Source organism: Sparassis crispa, assembly GCF_003851025.1.
Source record: "Sparassis crispa DNA, contig_000014F, whole genome shotgun sequence".
NCBI classification, from domain to species: domain Eukaryota; kingdom Fungi; phylum Basidiomycota; class Agaricomycetes; order Polyporales; family Sparassidaceae; genus Sparassis; species Sparassis crispa.
The window spans coordinates 98,545-123,280 of record NW_020939761.1 but is presented as its reverse complement, the minus strand read 5'-3'; the positions used below and the strand labels follow the sequence as shown (position 1 = coordinate 123,280).

Here is a 24,736-nt window from a genome sequence, read left to right as displayed (position 1 = left end):
GGGAATTATTGTGGCCCTCAGATTTGACTCTGATCAAGTAATGAGTCGGCGTCAACCAGCTGCATTAGACTCATACTGATTACCAGGTGCTAGTGCCGACTGAGTGCAATTTGGGCGACGACGGTTCGTAACATCGGCCAGGCCGGCACTGCCGGGCATTATATGACCAACGCCCCGCTGTTTCAATTTGCACTGCCGCCAGCATGGTTATTTCCCAATCTCCGATATATTCAGAACAAGCACCCACGTGCTGTGGCGCATACAAGGCTTGAGCCTGCTTTTCTCCACTCAACGAGATGCACAAATCTACACTTCGAGAAGGGTAGTCGGCAGAAGTTTATCGTTCACTCAACCCACCCAGCAACACGGAGCATGACCTCTGAGTCACCATGGGCGTCGTTTTCGGTTTGTGAATGCAACATGCGCCACATGGCAGACGCGATATCTATGGTATCTAGTGCACAATATCTCGCGTGGACTCATGGATCCGCAGTACTTGGTCTTCTATCCGTCAATGCGGCTGCCATCCGTTCCATGACCATTTTCTCCGGAGAGATATGACGATATCTGCCGCTGTCCTACCGCCCTGCGGTTACCGCTTTTCCTCCTTCCTTCGGCCAGGCGTATACATCTTCGCTGTGCATTCCTACTGCATCATTATAGGAACGACCTCGGCGCGCGAAGAGCGGTGACGGCAGTGGATGGCGATGACAAGATGGTGAGTGCGAGCGCTGATTGGTGGCGATATCGCACCGAAGATGCTGACGGTCCCGCACCTGGATGACGCGGCGTGTCGCTTCGCGAAGGATGTAGCGGCGGAGGATGGTGGTGACAGAACGCAAAAGTCGGTAACGACGCTCGACGGCGGTGGTGATGGGGCAACACAGTGACGACGCTCTCGGGCCGGATGAGGCCTGAGGCCTTGAGGACGAGGTGGGTAACGGCGGTGGTGACAGGGCAGCGTAGTGGCTGTACGCGGCGTGGCATCATGTGGATAAACCCACTCCACTCTGCTACTTACCTGTGCTTAGGTATGAAAATAAGTCCAACAAACCGTTGACCAACGGTGTCCTTCGACGTCGTGCTTTTGATATTCTTATCTCGACTTTGTCTTTGGATGGTGAGTGTGCTCGCGTCGGATCTGTTTGACCTTATCACCATCATTATAGGTCCGTAGGCCGACAGAGCGGAGATCGAGGGTTCCGTTCTTTCCCACGGATCGCAGTATGTCCATACGAGTGCTTGGTCCGACACCGTCATTGGTTCATCGCGGTCAACACAATTCTGGACCAAAGGAGTCCTAACCCGTTGCTATCTACCGCCGTCTTCGCCCTTCGACATTGATACCTTTTCAAGCATACTAGAGTTAAGCATTGCTGACTGTGTGAACAGAATGTAATGGCATACTATAGTATGAGCCGTTTACCTCGGGCCCTCCTTGACTGATACCTTGCCAGCTAGCGCTTGGTCGTGGGTTCAAATCATTTTTGTGGTTCAATGGGTGGACCCTGTGAATACACTTAGTAATGTCGTCCACGGCAATACATCTTCAAGGACAGAAGAGACCTTCACACGTAGACCGACCGTTGTTGCAGATGTTACTCACCGTGAGGTCCTAAATATTACATGGTGTACCTTACTCGTTTTCTTGCCAAAGGAAGCTCGATGTAGCCTCTATTCTTTTTCAGATGGTTGAAGCCGATCGGCGAATATCCGGCGCATTTTTCTGACTTCAGCACCAAACAGCGCCTGTACCACTGATGTAGTCCACGGTGCGAACATTCCACATAAAAATGATCGCTCGGCGTCGAACGCAGTGGCACATAAAGCTGGTGAGTGCGACTTCTCGAATGGATCCGCCTCAGAAATGTCGTTCAGAATGCATCTGCATGAACTCTCCCTGCACATGGGTGCCTCCTCGCGTGCCTTTTCTGTGCGATAGTGGCCAACTTTGCATAGATCCTTTCTCAAGCTCGTTGGCGCAGTGCCGTGCGCGAGTGTCTCCCTCCGACTCCCAACACCGGAATAACGAGGAAATCGTGTCGTGCGTGAGCGGCTTTGGTGGGGAATTCGTTCGAGCGCGTAACAGGGGTAGATTGCTTACCGGTAAAGTAACGTCTATTATTTCGGGCGCAGCTCACACTATCTCTGCATAATATCCTTCGTCTTCTGCTTGGGTCACGCTTGATCAGGTGTGCTCGGAACCATTAATTTGCGGCGCAGTGTTTTACTCTTTGCACGCTACCCTCCTAACCGCCACTCTCATCTCAGATACGTATCACTACCGCGGTATTCCCATCACCTGCCGCTGCATTGAATCCTCCCTCCATCTCCCGACCCGTTATCCGTCCGCGTCGCCATCCAGAACCTCTTGTGGTGCATCAAGTTTTACATCAGTGTGTCGTGATTGTCTTGTCAATAAATCCCCCGCACTGGCAGCTGTTTTTCAAGATTATCCGAGACAGCATGATATGCGCGGTCTCATGTCCCACAGGAGCTTGCCTCCAATCGTCAGTACTCACATCATCCGGAACCTCAAGTATTCATTCATCACCCACGCCTCTAAGTTCCGTCCTCGAGTACCAAATGTTCCTGCAACTGGTTTGACTGTTGGAAACATATTTCGCACTCTGCGAACCGACCCGCGCTCGTGTGTTCATTCCCGCTCTTGTCCCCCAACACCTTGCCGATCCTGCCTCTCCTCTGACTTCTCTAGCAGCGTATCTACTGTCTCGAGGCTTGCATATCCCGAGATATCGCACTCGGCGCCCAACATAACCCCCTCAGCTCTCAACCAGTGTTGTACTTCTTCAATCGGCTCGATGATATGTTGCAGCCTGTTCACGTCCGTCTTCTCGCTATGTCGTGGTCTGCCTGGTATTCGATGGTTCAAGACAATCCCCATCTTCCTGGTCTATGGGACTGGAATCGGGTATAGATTACTTCAAGCTTCCGCAGCTCCATCTCTTTTCACCGCTCCATCTCTTTTCGCCGTTCCATCTCTTTTCGCCGTTCCATCTGTTTTTACCGTTCCATCTGTTTTAGCCGTTCCATCTGCTTTTCAGACGATTTCTCGTCCATCTAGTGCTAGTCATTAAACCGGGGAAAACGATGATGCCAAGCCGCTAGGTCCAACGGTTCCTAATTCTCTTTCTTGCTTCAGTGCTAGATCTCTGCAATCAACCTTTACCGATCTGAGGTTCACGACCATGTATCCATACTACGAGCTACAGCTTCGTGTCCTGTCAATGTTGTAGGAGAATATTGTACATGGTGCGAGTACTTCATCGCTGCAAGGACTATTCCACGGAGATTATCATTTCGTGGAAGGCCATGGTACAGGTCATAAATCCGTAATCATCGGCATGCCGTCACGTAGTACAACTACATAATGTTGAGAAATGAGCGAGATAATACATCAAAGGATGCATACGAATACAAATAAATGCGCCAGCGTATGAGAAGCAGCCAGCGAATTACTGGACAGCAGAAACGAGCCTCGGGGGAGGGTAGGTAAGCCAGCCATCAAGGCCGCTTGACAGCCCCAAGAATCCGACCGAGAAGCAATGTCCACACATTGGACCATGGGCAATTACATATTCAAGGCTTTCCCTTGCACGCCCGCCGCAAGTGCTTCGTCAACACATCCTGTCGTGCATAAGTGTTCCCGCAGTTCGGACACTCCTGCTCCGTCGAGTGCAGGTGCATCGAAGCGATGTGCTTTCCGAGGCTGCCGTATGCCATGGGGCGGCCGCACTGTACGTCGTTCTCGGCCCACAAACACTTCCCGCTCGCCCGCTTGTCGGGCTGCACACCAAGATGGTAGTCGCGCAGATGGCGATCGATCCCGCCAGGGGACGTATCGTCCAGCTCGATGGGGCACCAGTCATCACCCCAACGGCAACGCACACGAGTCGGAATGGAGAAGTCAGGTTGGATGGGATCCTGCCTCTGAGGAAGGGGGTGCGGTTGAGCTATGGGAGCTGGAGGACAGTAGTGCGGAGGAGCGTAGTACCCTCCTGCACCACCTGGCCCTGTCTGGCGAAATGAAGGGTATGAGGGACCGTTTGACAATGGAGGTGCGTACACCTGGGGTGTAGGGTTCATGGGCTGCATGTTGGGGTAGTATGCCGTCCGTGGTGGGCGGGAGGACAAATGCCGTGTAGGTAGTGAAAAGACATTATAAACGGGGTAAGGCTCGAACTGTGGATGAATAGCACGGCCAGTGGATGCAATGGGGTCAGTGGATGGGTTTCGGCGGAAGGATGCATTGCGTTGAGTCGAAGAGGAACGGTGAGCGGAAGGCGAACGGTGAGCGGAAGAAGAACGGTGAGCGGAAGAAGAGCGATGGGCGGAAGAAGAACGGCGACTTGATGGCTCTGCAATGCTACCGCGCCCGGAGCGAGCGCTCAACAGGTGTGCGTCGGGAAAGGCCGTATTCATGCTTGTACTCATGGATGACGGGTACACGTGGTATTCGGGCAAGTCAGACCAGCGACTCCGCCCCGCTCGACGAGTCTCTATGTCCCTGGACGTCGTGGGACGATTACTACAGAGAAGAGAGTAAGTATTACATGACAATGGGGTGACGTAGGCCGACGTACGCTCTCTGTCGCATGCCAGTCTCTGCATGCTCGCCGATGTTCATCTCCAGAAGGGCAGAGGCCAGCTCTGACGTGTAGTTATTGCTGTTAGAACGTGTTGCGTCGTGCTGCATGGCGTACAGTATATTTCGAAGGGAAAGAGAGGCGAGATGGTAAAGGGGTGAGGACAGACTGGGTATAGATGCTATGCGGGACTATTGAACGCTTATAAGGTTTTTTGGGACCCTTGGTGCATACGTAAGTGAGAACATGCATGCACGAGGCGCAGCCACTCGGAGCTTGGACCACAAATACAATCGGCTCTTCGGTGAAAGGTCAAGACGGATGATGTCTTGCTGAAAACGTAGGCTGAAACGGGATCAAACTGAAAAACAAGGAAAGAAAAAGTGTAGCTGGATGACCGCTAAGATACCTTCACTATTCGGATGGACCATCTGTTCTTCCCTCTTCGTATGGTTTTCTAGTAGATTGTGCGGTGTTTGTCAGACGGGCGTATCCACAGTCCGCGTCGGCAATGCTCGAACTTCTCCCGTCACAGAGGATGTGTCTCCGATGAAGGCAGTACGGACTGCTGAACGAGAAGACATCAGAACGTTATGTCATATTCGGATGGAAGTCCTAGGCATATACAGAGTCATTAATCATTCCTCACCGGCCCGATTCCTCAGAGACTTATAGCATTCGTAGATAACCAACACAAGGCATTTCTCATGGAATCCACAGCTATCCAGGATCGTGTAAGTAGTCGGATCGGACTAAGATGAGGTACCAAGGTTGAATATGGGTGTTCGCAATTGAAATCGGGGTCGTGAGGTATCGGGAGATCACGGTGCTTGAAGGAGGGAAGCCCTCATGTGTGCTTATCGAGATTTCTGTATTCCACACAGGGCCCCGAAGACACTGAGTCCAAATTTCAGTTTGACGATGGATGTGCACCCGCAGACGCACGACGTGTTCGATAGAACCGTGGCTGGCGCCTCAGAGACAGCGGACATCCAGAGAGCAGTGGTCATTGCTCATTTCGGTGGTGGTAGACTCGGATCACCGACGGTGGCAGCTTGGTATGGCCGCGGAGTACTCATTCCGATTTCACTAAATCGGGTTATAAGGTGGTGATGGTGAGCCTTTTGCTTACATAACCATAGGAGGTCTGCCTCCTATTTCGGCACGTCGGCATTTTTTGAGTGTTGGGTTCTGCGTTTCGTTTGCTTTGCTTCTTCCTACCGTATTATTGATAACAATGAACTGCTGCTTTTTGGGTATGATCATCGTTGTGCTCGTCGTCGCTGTCTGTGCGGTTTTCTTGCCGCGTTTTGTTGATGTGCGGTGTGCGCGTCAGATTTGTGCGAGGTACACGTGTTGTCCTCAGCGTGGTGGTGCCCGGCGAACGTGTCGCTTGTCGGCTACCTTTGTTCGTTCGTTTCGCGTCGTGTGTGGTACCGGTGAATGCCTCTCCACGGTCGCCCATGTCGAATATCAAGGGTTAACCACGGTCGCTCGGTTTCGCCCTGTGTTTGAACGGAGTGCGTCATGTATTCTGGTTGATGTACCTATGGCAGTACTGACGTCCGTGTTACCTTATCGTTCTTTGCTTATGATCGCGAAATTGCATCGTGTCGGTCTCGATCATACGCGTAGGCTGGAAGACGTTAGTCTGCTTTCAAATCAGGGTGCTTCACCGTAGTACACGATTTCGGAGTTACATAAGCAACTTGATCTCCGAAACGCGTCGAGTAGATCTGGTGTAACGCGACACGTCGGCCTCTGCAAGACAACACCCTCTGCGTCGCATGAATTTTCCAATAATTATACATTCCACCATCCTCATAATGTCAGAATGACTTCTACATTCATTGGGCCATGCTCATTTCAATTCAGTTCACCTGAGGGACTCACACTCTGCCGGCAAATACTTGCGAGATCTCTACCTTATGATCCACATGACTATCAACTGGAAGGTGTCTACAAGGCATTATAAGGCACCAATGTTCTCCCTGTGACAACAGGCTCTGGGAAGACAGGAATGGGAACATCTTTGCCTTGGGGGAGGTGAACAATGTCCTGCAACGTCCTGACACAACGCGACGACCCACTGTTTCAGCCAGGAACCCGAGGTCGGCATCACGGCCGGATCAACGGCATCTCTTCGGCATCTGCATTCACGAGTGAAATCCTGTACTACGGTTAAGGGGGCGCATTTGAAAGCAGACCTATATCAGTCCATCCCTCCAACCTCTCATAGGACTGATTTTGTAGTCTGGCTTTGGGAGACTAGGAAGACGTCGAGTTGTCATTACGAGCACATGTTTGCAGTCCATTTTGTGGGGCTCTGTACTCTGTTATGGTGTGTGTGTGTGGCGATCCACCTTCTAATGCTTTACCGGACAATTCGTGTCTTCCATCGCAGTTCGGTGTGGATATTCCAACTGTTCCATCTGTGACTGTTGACCATCCTCAGGTGCGGTTTCCCCCTGATCCTCCTTGTGTCGCAGATCTGGCTCGATTCATATCTGATTGGTGCGAGTATACTTCTTTCACTGCCATCAGCGAGAATCCTTGCGCAGTGTGTGGTGAGTTGATGATTCATAGTATGTTGACTTCTGTCGCTCGTAAGAATGTTGATTTGACGCTGTTGATACGCAGAGGATATGGTGTCGAGTGCGAAGAGCGCGGTGAGACGTCGTCGATCATATTCAATCGGCATGCCCCCATCTTATATTCTACGTACGCTCGTGATCGCATGTTGCAGGTGTGTGATTCCTGTCTGCGTAGTCTTATGAGGCATCGTTTGCCATCGCATTCATTGGCGAATGGATTGTGGCTGGGGGATGTTCCCATGGTGTTGCGAGATCTTTGGTTTGTAGAAAAACTGTTGATTGCGCGTTATCGGCATAATTTCTTTGTTGTTCAGGTTGACAAAGGTCAGAGAAAGTTGTGCGCGAACGCTGTGGCATTTCCACAGCCCGTTGCACGGATGCACAGTGTGCTTCCACCTTTACGGGAGGATTTTGATCAGTGTTTGGCTATTTTGTTCGTTGGATTGTCTATTCCTACAGTGGATGATGTGAAGCGTACCCCTTTGTTGGTGCGACATGGTGTAGTGCTTCGTGCGTTGCAATGGTTATGTTTAAATCATAGCGATTATACTGACGTACAAATCTCAGAGAGCAATTTGGCATTGTACGCTGAAGACGAACCTCCTGTATGTGTGCTTCATCGTTGTATCGATGGCGGTGTTCCTGGAGAAGCTATGTCATCGTTTGAGATGGAGGATGAGCGTGGAACTGAAAAGGGGTTTTGTCCTTTTATTGTTCATGGGCTGTCAGGTGGTGATCTTATAAACATGTCTTACAGCGAGAAGATCGCGACCACTGTAAAATATTTCCAGACGGGGGGAAAGGTGTTAGCATATGGTCATGATGCTGCACCTGCTAGTATGTATCATAACCCTCAACTTTATCCCGGTATGTTCCCCTGGTTGTTTCCATATGGATTGGGAGGTTTAGAGAATCCGAATATCGAGGTCAAATTGAAGCGGCAACCTCATCTACGCCATTTATTACTCTATGCCGATCGTCGGTTTCAAGTCGATGAATTTTTTCCGTTTATTGTGTTCAATCAAAATCAAATCCACGACAGTAGTAGTGGTGGCTATATATTGACGGAAAAACGAAATTTTGAGTCTGTACGGGAAAAGATTATGACTATTAATTCTTCAGCATTGGAGCGATTGATTGACCGCGGTAAACATGAAGAGTATGTGCATCCAAAAGATGCTGCGGAACAACAATGTTTTGAATTATTGTCAATTATCGATCATGTAGCGGGGCATGTACAAGGATCGGCTATGCGTAGGAAGTATCAACACAACGAAATCAAATCTCTCATTATCGAGAAAGGTGTTCCCGTATTTTTCATTACGTTCGCCCCTGTCGATTTTAAGCATCCGATATGTCTGTATTATTGCAGTGAGAAGATTGATTTGCTTGATTCTCATCCTTCCGCGGGAGATGCTGAACATCAGCTTTGAGCAATTGCTTGAAATCCGGTTGCCTGTGCTCGGTTTTTTCATCTGATGGTGACGTCCTTTATTAAGAACATTTTACGTGCAGATTCAGGCGAGTGCAGTCTATTTGGTCCGACTGAAGCATATTACGCTCCTGTTGAATCTCAGAGACGACTGACACTTCACTTACACATGGTTCTATGGATTCTAGGTTGTCTCAGTCCATAACAGATTCGAGATAAAATTCTGTCTGATTGTGAATTTAGGCAGCAGTTGCTTGTATGGCTTGAGAGTTGCCATACAGGAGATTATTCGACAGGTACATCGACGGAAGTTGAACAAAAGATACAGGTGAAGAAAACCACATTGTGCTTACGTTCAGATGGTATATCTTCATCTGCCTATCGAGATCCTACGACCCATCTACTGTGTCCTCTGCCTTCGATGACAAATGCGCAGCATGAAAGCGATTGGTATCAGTCAGTGTGTGAAGCTGTGGATGAGATTGTTTACACATCGAATCATCACGATCCTAGACATAATCGCGATTGTTTGCGAGGTCCCAATCGCTATTGTTGAGCTAGGTTCTGCGGGAAATGTTCGAACATACCATCGTCGATCAAGACACTGGTGCTATACGGTTCAAGAAGACGGAGGAGTGGATCAACACATACAATGTAATATTGTCCTATGTTTTATGATGCAATACTGATGTAACGTGTTTGGTTTCAGGTACACAGGTTCGAGCGGTAATTGCCTATGTTTCTGATTATGTTACGAAATGTCCGCTGACTACCTATTCCATTTTTCAGATGGTGAAGGCTGTTATGGATCGCATGGATGATGTCAAAACTTTGGGAGATAAGATGTCTGGTGCCACTCGAAAATTAGTTACAAAGATTGTGAATGCTCTTATAGCTCAACAACAGACAGGAGGTCCGTTTCTTTGTGCTAATCTGTTGGGGCATCCCGATCATTATACCAACATGCGATTCAAGACCTTTTTCTGGTGTACATTTGTAAACTATGTCGGTCAGTCACAGGTTGGAACTGGTGAAACTGACATATTAGCTTCAGAGCATGTTGTTATCAGCATGACGGACAGCGATGTAGTTCCTATTACACGAATAAATGATTATATTTTTCGGCCCATGGTTTTTGAATCATGGACACTATATGATTATCTGCGTAGGACTGTTGTTAAGCGAATCCCTCATCGACTTGCAGGTGTACCTGATGCCGATCCATCAGCACCGAGTGTTGTTTCGACACTGGATGAAGGACCGGATGATGGTGAAGAATTGTTAGATAACGACGAAGATAACGTAACTCCCGCACGACACACCTTTGTAAATGGCCATCCGTCACGACTTACACATGCTGTACATGTTTTGCAGTATCCAAAAATATTGAACTTTGTCGGAGGTAGTTTACCTAGGCGTGATAAAGGCGATTTGAACGAGTACAGCAAGACTGTGCTTACGTTTTTCTCTCCATGTGGATGGCGGAATGGAAAGGATATTATGGGTGATCGGTGCACATGGAAGGCTGCGTTTGATGCAACTGTATTTGCATCACATCGTGCACGAGTAATGGATCATATGAACATGTTGTATGAGTGTCTGGATGCGTGTGACGATTATTCTGCTATTTGCTGTGCATTGGCAATGGAGGACCGTGGAATTGCTTCATTTGAAGACAGTCTTGCAGATGTACTAGAAGAAGATATTGAAATGCAGCGTTCGACACAGTTTGCGGATGGTCATATATTTGACTTACTTCAGGTTATGGAGGGTGTAGGCACTAACACTGCAAAGATCCAAATGCATATGTCGGCTATATCTGCATTATTAAACAACATTTTCGTGCGGTCTCCGGTCGAAGAGTCAATGGAGTTAGAAGACAATGCCCCTCATACCTTTCAATATCGTACCCCTGCGTGTTGGAAGGCTGTAGTTTGTAATGCAAAAAATGCTGTCATCGCAGCATGATTGCGGCAACGCAGTATGCATGATGTCTCAAATGAACCACGTGACTTTCCATCTGCCATACGTCCAGTTCACGTTGGTGAATCTGCCGGAATTGTGAAAATTGTCAGTGCTTTTGATTCTTCTATGTCGACTTGCCTCTCCCCTTTGATACGTGCACCTTAGGATGCCGCATTACTACTGCTTACCAGAGTTATCAAATATTTCTCTCTTAACGATGAACAACAGTATGCATTTGTTCTTGCTGCTCGTTCTCTCCATCACCATGAAGATGACCCATTGTGGATGTATCTGGGAGGTATGGGAGGTACTGGAAAATCGCGTGTATTACATTCCTTGATGTGTTTCTTGATTGTTCGCGATGAGGCTTACAGATTTCTCGTGGTAGCGCCTACAGGTAGTGCGACAGCTCTGGTGGGTGGAGACACTTATCATTCCGTTCTAGGTTTCGGGCGACAATACGATGGAACGAATGCTCCGAGTAAATCAACCAATACACTGTCAAAAATACACGAACGTGTGGCCAAAGTTGATTTGATATTTTTAGATGAGGTTTCGATGCTCTCCTGTACGGATCTTTATCATATATGTTCTCAGTTGATGCTCACCTTTTCAGATTTTGTTCATGCATTCAGTGGTCGTAGTATTATCCTCGCAGGTGACTTCGCGCAATTGCCACCCGTGGGTGCTAAACTGTGTCTCTACAGCAGTAAAGTCAATTCGGGCATTGTAGCTGAACGAGATGAAGATCAACAGGCAGCAATGAGAAAAGCCTTGTGGCACCAGTTTACCACTGTCATCATTTTGCGTCGCAACATGCGACAGACTGGTATGTGTATCGAAGATCAATTATTTTGGCGGGCATTAGAGAATATGCAATATAAGGCTTGTACGCAAGAGGACTTTCACCTACTCGACTCTCGGGTTGTCGGTCAAAGTGGCAATTGTCTGTCTCTCTCGGATGATCAGTTTCGGTATGTATCCACAATAACTGCATTGAACGCTCACCGGAATGCTATTAATTTATATATGAGTTCTCGATTCGCAGCAGATCACCGACGGACTCTGCACCATTTTTATTCTATTGATTCATGGCCCAAAAAATCCGCGATTTCGTCATCTATACGGCAGTCTCAATGTCAGAGTGATTGTGTATTGGACCCACCTCGTATGTCATCTTTTATTCCGAGGAAATTGCAAGAGGTGCTATGGAATCTTCCGCCTTGCTCCACCAGTAATCTTGCCGGTGTTTTGCCTTTGTGTATAGGTATGCCTGTTATGCTAAAAATGAATGAAGCAACCGAGTTGTGTGCGACTAATGGCGCTGAAGTGACAGTTGTACAATGGGATAGTCACGTGTCCAAACTGGATGAAGAAGTTCTCGACACTCTTTTTGTGAAGTTGTCTGATCCACCTAAGAGCGTTCAGATTGAAGAATTGCCACCCAATGTCATCTCGCTCACACGAGCCAAAACTAGTATTCAGTGTTGTTTGCCCGATGATTCTACTGTTCGTATTGATTGTGAGCAGGTACAGATTCTACTCAACTTCACGATGTCAGATTATGATTGTCAAGGACGAACGAGATGCAATAACCCATGCCATTTGAAACATAATGGCAGACATCAATCGATATACACTGTGTTATTCCGGAGCTCTAGCTTAAATGGTACACTTATTCTCGAAGGATACGATCGGACGAAGCTTCACGGCGGCGCATCGAGCGCTCTTCGATGGGAATTTCGTGAACTTGAGATGTTGGATTATGTAACGTGCGCACGATATAATAATGAACTGCCATCGTACATTTCAACTACTACTCGTCGTTCTGCCATAGATGGTTTGCAGAAATGGAAAGGTAAACACTTCGTCCCTGCAGACATACCTGTCATGTTGTCGTGGATAGATGTGGCTGATGATGACTTAGAGCTTCCTCCAGTTCCTCAACCATTTCGGATAGTGTCAAAAAAGGCTCAGTCACACGGTTCCCAACAACGACAACCACAATGCATGAACAAACGTAAAGCCAATACAAGTATGTTTGTTCCTGCACATGAATTCGAGACTAAACGTCAATGCACAACAGCATCCGCACTGTCACCTGGTTTTAATGCGTCAAATAATACGACGCTGCAAATTACTCGTATTGGAATCTTATGGGATGCCGATAATTGGAGCTGCGCATATGACTCGGTGCTCACTATACTTTGGAATATGTTTGTCGATGCAAGAATCGATCGTCTTCGTCTCCCCGACAATGTATTTTTCATGGATACTTGGCGTGGCTTTTCTGGCATATCTGATGGGGAATTGTCACTCGAAGATGTTCGAAATCATTTGCACAACAGCTTATTTCAGTCTAACACGGTACGGTTTCCTAGATTTGGCCCCGTCCTCTCAGCATTGACTGATATCGTCGAATGCCTATTTCACTATGCTCAACCCATTGGGTCCCAAAGTTCATGTTGTACTTCATGCAGATATGTTCTACCACTGTCTACAACTGACTTCATCTCGGATACAGTGGTGGTCATTCATCAGCAATTACTGAGTGATAGCCATGGTACTCCTCCCTTTTCTGTCACCTCTATATTGCGTGCCCACTGGCTAAATAATTCTGACCGTCGATGCACAATGTGTGGATCAATCGTGTCTACTGTAATCAATTTCTCATTTGCCCCATCCTTCATTGTCGTCGAAGTACAACCTTTGATTGATGGTACATTCTTGCATTCACTCTCCATTGATACTACATTATCGCTCTTACTCGGAGCTACATGCTACAACTGGCGACTGGTCGGCATTGTTTATTTAGGTGGTAGTCATTTCATAATTCGATATATCACGATGGATGGAGGAGCCATTTGGCTGCACGATGGTGCGGCAATGGGCTGTCAATGTTTACGCGAAGCCAATAACGCAGAAAATATAGATTTCACGTGTGCGATAAACAAGCGAGCCAGTCATTTATTGTATGTACTTGTCTCCTCATGCCACCTCTATATTTGCCATGGTCGATCCTGCATGACTGATGGTATATATCAACATGTAATACATAATCCGTGAGTTGTGTTTCTGAAGAGGTATGTCGAAACTTCTTACCAGCATAAAAGCAGCTTCAGCTCGCATTGCGCGTTTACAATGCTATTCCCGAATGGCGACATTGTCTAACTGTTCGTGTACATCTTCATGTTCGTTAGAGTATATGCTGTTTCACCACAGACCGCACTGTATATGTCTCAATATGTGTTTCAGATAGAGGACGGAATGCGTGCGAACGTGAATCACCTTCGCAGACGGGTATACAAAGTATCACTATGCGACTCCATAACATCTTGCTCGTGAGTGGATGTATACTGTTCCTCATCTGCTGGGAGTATATCACGGGTAACTATGTCGGTCTGAGTTGCGTCCCTGGCAAAAGGCAGGCATGATATAAACAATGGAGTGAACATTGATGTTGCATTGTAAAGGCTGATTGTTATCCTCAGTAAATATGGTCACCTGTGTTAGTGTGAATACATCTCTGGACTTGTCTGGTGTCTACATCTGACATTTTGTGCCTGATGACAAATGAGGTGAATAGATGCGGTTTGGCATGCACGTGATCGCTCCCTATTTTGATGATTCTTGGGCCACAGCTGCAATGCAAGTCCTTTCTATCTGTCGTTCACAACGTATTGTTCAATTTATTATCCGTGAATGTGTGCGGTTAGGAAGTACAGTCCTGCTTACATCTCATTAATTTCATTGCACTAATCACTGTACCACTAGATTGACAGAAGACTGTATTCTCGATATATTGTGCTTCTGCGACATATGCTCAATTGTGGCCTGGGGTTCTTCCCACATTGTTCCTCGTCGTCTCGTGTCGAATTATCTGAATAATCGGTACAACGTCGGATTGGCCCGTTTTGTCGACAATCCCAATGGGCTTCGCACCACTTTGCATATTTCCCAGTCATTGATATCCGGCTCTTTCACCATCAATTTCTTGGATCCAGATGGCACATTCGTATCCAACGATCTAGATATCTATGTGCCTGTTGGATATCACCTGTGGTTGACATGCTACCTCATTGAGGTCGAACATTATGCATTCGCAGAGGACGCAATTTGGCTGCCGTACACGTTAGGTTTTGGAGTGGACAAAATTGTCCACCTTTGATGCGGATATCATCGGATCGATATTATACAGAGTGCAACACAAACAGCACTTTATCCTTTGGCTTTTTTCTGGACAACTGCCGTTATGAATTATCTCACAGCAGATGGGTTCTGTTGTGCCTATCCTGAGCTTACCCTTCGCCGTCGCGGTCTCTTGAACCCAACCTCTCTTTTGGATTTCTATTATCCACCACCTCGTATCCTCGACTGTATCAATAAATATATACACCGTGGCTTCCAGTTCTGAATGTACGACTTCACATGGGGACGCGACGATAACATCAATATCGAATGTAATGCATCCTCTGCATGCCCTAGCTCTGTACGTTTCTTCGGAGACAGTGCATGTTTACTAGGATCGTTCTCCGAGGATTCTGAAGCAGAAGAAGAGGACATTGTCACACAGCTTGCTTTACCCAACTTATTGACTGTCGTATGGTCTCGAGGTGGAAGAGGGTGTGGCGGCCACTGTGAAGTGATAGAAACTACGCCTCCGTCTATGTATGTAGTTTCTTGTTTCAATTTAATATGAATTCAATATCGTATTCAACTCATTTCTGCATTACGCTGTTGGTGCAATGAGTACGAGGATTCTTCCGAACTGACATCAGATATGGAATGCTGTTTAATGCTAAAATCGTGCTCATACATTATGCACCTCATACGTTGAGTTTCTATGTGATCGCAATGAATAGCATACGTGCAATGTAAGTCGTTTGCAATCTGATCTTTCAGCCACAATGTTAAATTCATCTGAATCCGATGATAATACAGCCAATGGATGAAGCCCTACTGGCATTTGAATGTTACTTTACCTCGCACATCTCCTTGCATATCAATTTCTATCAGGTACACGGTATGGGTCATTTCGCGCCACCTCTTGCGCTAAATGAATATGACATCCCTAAGGAGTGTAAGGCAAAGGTAAGCTGTACGATGATAGCATAAATGACAAAGACTACATTGTAACCAATCAACCACAACTCGACAGAATTGGTAACCCGGCTTTGCGATTCTGACTGCATTTGGATAAAGGGGGCATACACTTACTATAAAAATGAACGCGAAACACCTCTGCACTCACGTCCATTCTCGCTCGAACAGCAAATGAACCCCTTTCACCTCGCGGCCTCCGTTCACAGGATCTTTCTCGGCACCGTTCGGCTCGAGCATCTCACGCGTGACGCTTGTGGGTTAGGTGCTCACAGACTGTCGATTCATCAGCCTTTCTTCGTACGCTACATAGTTGTTCAGTACAAATGGTGTCTTCTATATGGTATGTATCCGTCTCACTTCAATCAGCGTTATGCTGATATTATGTTGAAGTGTTTATGAAGACATAGAGGCTGAAATCATTTCATACCTCGACCTTTCCACCCTTCTACTGTGGCGGAGACTTAGTAAATGGAGGACAACTCTCGTTCACCATGAATTCAATTGCACACTACTTGCCCTCTTATCCCCTTTCATTGTCAATCCGCGATCCTTCGAGGCCTGTTTAGTCCGGACCAGCAGTGTTATCACTGGACACGGCGCACTATGGTTTATTGACCATAACATGACATCCTTTCCGATGTGCTTGGATATTTGTGTTCCTCGCACAAATATGCGCGTAGTGCATTATTTCCTTACCCGCCATATGCGAATGACATCAATAGCTGTATCCACACAGGAAGAAGAACATTTTTTGGCGAGGGGTTGTACATCCATCAAGAGGTTTCTAACGTCGACTGGGTTCCTCATTAACATATTATGCAGTGCTTCGGAGTCTGCCCTCTATCCAATTACCCACTCCTGGACAACGTTACTGATGAATTATGTCGCGCCCAATAACTTTGGCTGTGCATATCCATCACTCACTCTGCTTAATCGCGGTATCCTCATCTCCCGTGTCTTCAGTGAACATGAATACATTGCACTCGCCCAATATCTCACACAACAATATCAGTTCGGTTTCCATTCTTCAGATTGGACTGATACCCCAGTCAAACATCCCTGCCGTACTTCGTGGTCTTGCTTCCGACATTATCATGAATTCGGGGACCGTGCCAGCCTTGTTCTTACGTTTGATGGATCCCATGCCATCCCGGCTGAATGACCTTCGACCTTTTTGCCATTGTTTGGCATACGATGGAGGTTTTTTGGTCCTCCCTGTGATCGTTTATGTCTACCATGCCACCAATCCAGTAAATGGACCTTCACGATAACAGATAGCTACAAGAACTATGATGACATACTTGATGATGATGCGTAGACTCGACTGGTATTTGCTTTGAATGCTCATCTACGTTATATATGTCTAATCATCTCGTGTAGAGAATCGACCGAGAAAACCATTTATCAGTGCAATATAGTAATCAATATCGATATACTTGAATTCGCTACTTACCACAGAACTAAACCCACTTACTGACTCCAAACATACTCCTTCATTTTTCCTCTTCTGCCAGCTCACTGGTCTCACCGTCACTCATATCCTCATACAAATCTTCAGCATCACTCATTAATACATCTGCGTGTTTGTTGATATTGACTCCAATCCTAGACGATTTCGTCGATGCTTCAGAAGTTATCAGCTGTTGTCGTCAATGTACCGTGCTATAACACATACCTTCCATGCTTGCATTACACTTATCCTCCGCAAAATGAATGCTATTTTCTGAAAGACCCAGCCCCGATGGAGCATACACCACAGAGACCGATTTCTCCTCTTCGTCGGCTGATCTGGCCTAAAGTGCCTTCTTCAATCATGCTCAGCCACGTGCGCAATAACCCATACAACTCATCATCATGAACTCACCTCACACTCAATGCTCGTTTCCAATCGGAGCACTTCATACATCACGAATTGAACTTATGTCTCCTTACAGTTTCCCCTTCGAAGATGCACCACCTCGACGAATGCCGATACGTCCACAAAATCACCGGTGTTTAGTATCATCGGGGAGCATAGGACTCGATGACCTTCGGTGTCTAGGTACGCAGTTGTGCCCACTCTCCAACGATGACTAATCTTTTTCGCGGCCATATACCATTGGTCGGATCGTTCCAAGGCACTTTTGACATCTGAACGTCCCGACGACAACTATAGTTGACATTATATACCAACCACACGCTTTAAACAGTTCATCTACTCACCTGTGTAAATACCCGCTGTTCCAATTTTATGGCAGAATTCCTCAAATGATGGTCCTTGCTTGCACCTACCCCGAGAGTACGCAATACAACTTTCTGAATGTTTTGCAAGGTCTTAGTCTGTGCTTCAAATGCATCTGTCACATGTTTGGGATGCAATGTGAGAGTTTGCACTGCTCGTGGAGCATCTTTCTCGTGTCTACAGTGTATGCGATGTTCAATTCTATCGAGCCTGAAAATACATGCACACTCACCTCGTCCAGTTTCCCACCGCACCCAAACTAAATTCTCCCAAAAATCCTTGCAGACGAATGGTGACCGACATCTTCACCCTATTGTTACTCGCCTCAAACACTGATGGGCAGTACAACAACACATGATTGCAGTGCCCTGCATCATCTTCTTCTGAGTCGACATATGCCCACTTGCACAGCCGCTCCAATCTAAGTGGAATTACCCGCCACGGAGCGAGCGTATCCGGATTTATATGTTGCATATTCGAATCATAACGAGGCAAATATTCCGGAAACATGTCGTGCGCCATCTTTCCGTTACCATCTATGGTTGACCTCGTTGCTCAATAACATAGACAGAAATATCGGTGAGTGCAGGACTTACGCTGAACGAGCGACATCGTGAGCACAAAATGAATCCTAACGAGGTTCTTGGGGAGGTGGAACCGCACACACGGTTATTCATCCCTGTCTCTTTCGTTTATCATCCCATCCAGAACACAAATAGCCGTAATCATCGGGCCTCGAACCTCACGGTGTGTATGCTATTGGTACATTGCTTGCTCCGCTTTGATCCCGTTAACAAACATTAACGCAGGACGTATACTGAAACAGGATGGTTTGTGACTCTTATAAATTTCGACCAATTTCCTTAAGTTTCTGCATAACAGAGTTAACGACCCCCGTCTCTGCCCCACGTTTTGCTACAAGGCGCATCACCGATAATTCTCAACTTCGCATCTGTGCAACGCGATGGATTCCATTGATGTTCGAGTAACCCACATTCTACACGATGTAGTAATTCCAGTCTCCCCAGATATACTTGCCCCATACGTCATTTCATCTCCATCGTAGTGGCTATTGAATGCCCTGTTAACCTTTCAGACTTATCCACAACTTTCTCTTCTTTCACAATCTGTCTAATAGCCAATACTCCATTAACACTGTTCCGCCCAACGCCTGTTATGCTCGCACTGCTGCTGGAACTTACTTCTCTGTAAATGGCAATGCCCTCACCGTATATGCCATTGGCACCATCCAATCTCTCCGAATCCAAGCTAATCGGTGTGATTTTACAATGAAACTGCTCAGCAACACTGATTCGCACAAGTTGTCGCAAATATTGGGTACGTCCTCTTCAATTCCAACGTCGTATTTTGATCATAGTCTTGCCAGATCATCCGTCAGCAGACTCTTTTGCTTTCACTTGTGACAATGTAAGACCTCTATTTGTGCCTGTTTCCGCATTCATACACTGACCACCATTTACCTAGAATTTGGTCACCTTCCTCGATATCACCGCCGCTCACCTCCTAAATCACTCCCTCCGATACCTATCTCCATCCGCTATCAAAATAGGAGACTTATGCTTGTTTTATTTCCTCTATCCCATCCCCCTCATACTACGATACATATCGAATCCGCGGGTGTTCTACTAAGTATGCCACACACTGATTGAGGGTGTCTACACTATTCGCTATTGGCATGCTATAGCGAAAATGCCATGTTAATATGCTCGGCAAAATCCATGTCTCAGCTTCCCATACACTGGCTCCTGCTCCACAATCTTACCCACTTCACCGAAGATTTTCAACCACCTAGACCACTGTAACCCCTATCTCATTTTCATGCATAGGTGTTGCTTTCCACCCTATGAACTCGGTTCTCCTCGTTGCTTGTACAATCATGCCTAAAAAATGCTCAGCTTCTGATGCTGCCATGGACGACCGCGCCACGAAACGGTAATGATATAACCCATATTCGAACTTTCCTGACATCGCGTTCCTAGCCCTGCCACTCAAGCAACCCCCAGTCCTCCGTCGGCTTCTGTTTCCAAATCTATCACTCAGAATCTTACAACAACTACATCAAATGCCTCTTCAGAAACTTTACCTGACGTGTTCATCGACCCCTCCTGCTATTATCTGTATGCTACTCATAATATGTCTAGGCTGTTATCTGACATCGTCGAGCTGACACCTCCTCGCCTCAGTGAACGATCAATCAACAGTCTATGCAATTGGGAATATAGTCATCCGTTATCCCAGTGAGCCTCTCTATTCATTTAAAATATGACATACTGATCGTACTTACCTTATAGACAAATTCGGAAGATGAGCAAATATAATAGTGGATCCACCGGACATTTCGGCATTACATGTGTCCCTGAAAATGCTAACTGGGGCCCGTTTGGCTCTGACAATGACCTCCAGCGGTTCCTGTGTATCGATAGCAAACCGATTATGATATGGCTTGTCGGCGAAGTTCAAAGAACGAACGCATGCAACGGTTACAGTGCGCCTAGCCGCCTGAGTATCGGTATTTATCCCGTAGTCGAAGGCGATGCCCACGTGGCTGTACAACTACTCGAAAAGTATGCGTGTGAGAAAAATCGTACGTTATTTTACACCGCCTCTTCCTACACTACCATACTTCCTCTACTCATAGGACAATCCATGGATATCAACCCGATTTGGGCCAACAAATATATGGAGAAAACGTTAAAAACTGGAGAAAAACAGGTACCTCTTACCCAGTGCACCAACATCCTCACTAATTCACCCCCTAGGCCACACCATTCAAGGACTCCTTCAATGCCATGGAACGTCTTGGCCCAAAAAATCAGATGCAACACTAGCCAATATAAGAGATCAGCGTCAACGACCTTGTTTTACTGTAATGCAATTTGTGCCGCTGGAGAGTCAACGACGACGGCAAAGCTCTGTACACCGGACCATGGAAATATTGGCGAACTGCCTTTGAACCGCTTACCATCAACATGCTCAATATCGGCCCTGAACTCGAACAAAAGGAAAGAGTAACGGAGGATATCAACGATTTCATTTGATTTTTATATCTGTATTTTATCTGTATTTTGACCAATGCATGTATTATTCCTCCAACCACTGTAGTGAAATCGGAACTGGCGTGCGGACGCAGCGCCAACTCTCCACAAGTAGCCCTGTTGCGGTTGGTATTCCTCTGTGACATGTGACGTATAAGTGAATCTCTGAGTTCAAAGCAACGTTTAGATCGACCCGGGACACGCGAACCTTAAACGTGATGTGTGACGCTCCGCCTTCACCGAGATAGGCGCCCGCGCACATTTTCAAGTGTGCTCAGTGGTGTTCGCGCTGCAGAGCTGTGCCCGTCCCATTCATGAGCCGGAAATTTTTGCCTGCATGTACAGGGGTATTGTAGCGTACAATCTATAATTGTTTTCGATTTTCTGAGGGCACGAAAGGCCGGAGATTCGAGTAGAGGTGTCTCTCCCAGCCAAATTACCTAAAGATATTCTACTAGCCGAGCCCGTAGCGGTTCTCGGGCGAAATCGGCATGTCCCACGTAGACTATCGCGCCTGAGCTTTACATGGGACATGCATTTTTTGGCTGGCGGGCCAGCGGGCTGCGTGTCCCAAGTCAATTTTCGATTGGGGGCATTCATGGGACACGCAGCCCGATATGGCAATCCTCCACGAACATATTCACTTCGCTGAGCGCGAGAGCGCCCAATCAGTGCCGGCGTGGTGCCTGCCGCCCGTCGGTTAGATGGCGCGTGCACCACGGCCATCAATTTCGACGCCCCGCCCCTGCCGCTCGCCACCCCGCCCGCCCGCCCTTGGTGGGCGCACCATGTGCGTGTCCCGGGACATGCATCATGTAAGTGACTTTCCCGATATGGGCACGCCGCGTGTGTCCCGTAGAAACAAAGCTTGCCCTCATTTCTTTCCTCTCCTCCTTTCGCGCAACTGATGGCCTTTTGTTAATGTCCAGGGCCCAGGCAACTTGATGCGATCAGCTGGACTCCAGGCATACTCGCGACCTTCGAGTGGCGTCTACTGAGCATACGCAGGCATTCGATTAGTCCTCTTACGGTAGCTTCTCTTTTTTTCTTTCTCGGACACTAGCAACTTAACTGTGTGCTATCCCCCTCCCCCAATCCTCTACCCCTATATTGACCTTGTATGTCGAATCGACAATGTTGATTTCATGTTTAACTTGTGCATGATGAACTGAAGTTCGATACCTAGGTAAGGTTGACTTGGGCACTTGGTGCTCTGGTCCTGCGTAGCACTGCCGACGGTGAGCACGAGGATCGCCCAACGGCACGCACCACACTGCTGTTCAAGAAAGACTGCAGAATAGAGAAAAAGGTGTGGGTGGGTGGGGACAGAAGTGAAGCTTGAGAGCGCGTAGAGCGCGAGAGCTGGTGGACGCGGAACAAGAACCAACTGTGACTCTGTCACATTCCGCGTCCTGTCTATGCTGTCACGAGTCGTAGAACTCGAAGGGATTCTCACGTTCGAGTTCTCTCAACTCGTGCCTTGCTAGCAGGAGCTGTGAGTAGATAGAGCAGCTCGAGCCCAGCAGTGAGGTGCAGGTGATGGGTGAGACCAGGCCGAAGCCTGCTCCCAGATACCCCTGAAGGTGTCTGGGGGCCTGGGGGTGTGCCGACGGTGAGCACGAGGATCGCCCGCTAACCACTTCGCCGTCGCGATTCGCTTATTTTTTGTCCTTCACACACTTATTAACTTCTTCTTACGACTTCGCTCTTACGACTTCACTCCTATGTAAGCACCATCGTTTACCGGGATTCGATGCCGAGGCTGACGATGTTAACTCCCAGGTCTCAGGAATATCATCTCGGACAAAGATATACGTCGCCCGACTATGCTCGACTAAGACGATCATCGATACGGGACCACGTCCCTTTCGGCAACAAGTTCGGCACCTTCTCCTCTAAAGACGACTCCCCGCTCGCAGTGAGGCAATCAGCCAGTTTCGCACGAGCACTGCACCACGCGTTCACCTCAGCGAGCTCGACACATTCTCTGAATAAACTTCTTTATCTGATACAGTCTTCTGTCGTCGAAGTGAATATTTCCAAGTCGTAGTTCCGTTCCAACATGATGTTGTTATCCGGCTGCATTGCGATTGCACAAAATGCAGCCCGTATTGTTTACTTCCAGTCCTCCATCACATTCCAGGGTGATATACACGAGATTCTACAATGTCAAATGCGAGCTGCTGCGATCTCTCCCTTAATACTCTCCGGCGTTCGACAGGCCGGTCTGGGCCCTGTGATGAGCATCCCGCTTGGCCTTCTCCTTATCGATAAAGTCGAGCTGGTGGAGGTATGAACATCAGTGGAATCACTACATCGAAGACGGAGGACAACTTACACCTCTCGTCTCGACGAGACGGTCGATGAAGCCTCCTGTCAGGGCGGCACTGCGCAGAGATTAGAACAACGCTGGTTGCTGATACTTGTGAACGCACAGGAGCTCAGTTGCCTCCTTGTGGTTGGCAGGCTTGCCATTCGCCTCGCAGTGCTTCTCGTAGGCCTTAGCAGCCTGTACCGTTGTACTTAACAGACGATTCAACTCAACGTCACAGGGAAACTCACCTCGTACGAAGCAGCAGCGGCAATCACCTCATGAGAAAGATGCGCCTGGTGGCTGCCCGTAACCTGATACCACTTCGTTACACTAAGGGTCACAGATATAACACTACCACATACCTGCGCGTGCGCCCTAGCCTCTTCGCCCTCGTGGTGGAAGAACGGCATTCTGAACTGGTATAAACGGGTGTGTAGAGAAGCGGGGAATAGCTGATGAAGCTGAAGAACGGAGAGATCAGCTTTATATAATCCCTCGATCGGGCAGTACAATTACGAGTCGGCTGGATTGGGATGCGTATCGATGCCCTATCGCGACGATCTCCCGAGCAAATGTAGTAGAATCCCAGCAACTCAATATCAAAACGCACGTGAAGTAAATATCTCGCGTCATAGGGACCTTCGTTTGGCTTGGCAATCGGATCCATGGATACAAGGGTTCGCCGGTATCGCCTCGCTGATGACACTGAAAGCTGCGCAGAGCAGTGAACCCGTAGGCCGCCTACGAAGGCCGACTGCGCATCGTGAAACAAGTAGAGAGAGCGCAGCAAACTCAATTGTTTAGTAGGTGACCACAGTCTATGCTTCTGCAGAAATTTGGCGAAACAGCAACACTATCGAACATATATACTTTAGACGGAAGCATAAGTACAGGCGGATTAAGGGTAGCACCAGGAGAGAGCGAGTTGCTGGGTCCAAGCTATGGGGATCTAGGTAGTGGGATACACGCAAGCTGCAAGTACTTCGCGAAGTGACACCTAGTGACACGAACGGATATACATGTTGCTTGAGCGGTGCTTGAGCGTCGTGTGCCCTGAGGCCTGAGGGACCGGTCGCTACAGTCTCCCCCAGCTCAGAGTGTGTATCGGGACCATCAGCGTAGCAACTGTCCATATCAGGGACGGCTCACGTTCATCCAGAGTGCGGGATTCACACCGAGGACCACCCAACCGTGGTGCCACATGAGGCATGGGCTCGGTGCGGAGTCCCTTGATAAACGTTACTTCAACCACGGCGGTATGCAGCATGAGGATTAGGTATTAAAACCGAAATGTCAAATATTGTAAGTGGAACAGCCGCGACGTGTACTTGCTAATGGTGAAGGGGAGTGAAACCCAGCTCGCCACCCATGCACACTACTACATATGTAAGACAAGTAAAACTGACGCACCTCTGACGTCCAGTGTAACTGCGTCGCGGCAGGA

General features: G+C 47.7%; 3 protein-coding genes across 3 annotated transcripts; 1 reads left to right on the top strand and 2 right to left on the bottom strand.

Annotated features, from left to right (window-relative positions):
* Positions 1 to 3,600: 3,600 nt before the first annotated feature.
* Positions 3,601 to 4,717, bottom strand: SCP_1500350 (hypothetical protein; the record flags this gene model as incomplete). The annotated part of the gene is made up of 2 exons (XM_027764145.1): positions 3,601 to 4,549; positions 4,605 to 4,717. The coding sequence occupies 2 exons, from the start codon at positions 4,715 to 4,717 to the stop codon at positions 3,601 to 3,603; spliced, it is 1,062 nt and encodes a 353-aa protein (XP_027619946.1).
* Positions 4,718 to 5,528: 811 nt separating this feature from the next.
* On the top strand, positions 5,529 to 17,019 carry SCP_1500340 (hypothetical protein; the record flags this gene model as incomplete). The annotated part of the gene is made up of 6 exons (XM_027764144.1): positions 5,529 to 5,678; positions 9,195 to 9,287; positions 9,351 to 9,359; positions 9,423 to 9,546; positions 12,526 to 12,633; positions 16,976 to 17,019. 6 exons carry the CDS (start codon positions 5,529 to 5,531, stop codon positions 17,017 to 17,019), a joined length of 528 nt encoding a protein of 175 aa, XP_027619945.1.
* Positions 17,020 to 23,175: 6,156 nt separating this feature from the next.
* SCP_1500330 (hypothetical protein) lies at positions 23,176 to 23,959 on the bottom strand (the record flags this gene model as incomplete). Its single annotated transcript, XM_027764143.1, has 7 exons — positions 23,176 to 23,259; positions 23,317 to 23,365; positions 23,414 to 23,487; positions 23,541 to 23,603; positions 23,655 to 23,753; positions 23,809 to 23,853; positions 23,903 to 23,959. The coding sequence occupies 7 exons, from the start codon at positions 23,957 to 23,959 to the stop codon at positions 23,176 to 23,178; spliced, it is 471 nt and encodes a 156-aa protein (XP_027619944.1).
* Between the last annotated feature and the right edge of the window lie 777 nt (positions 23,960 to 24,736).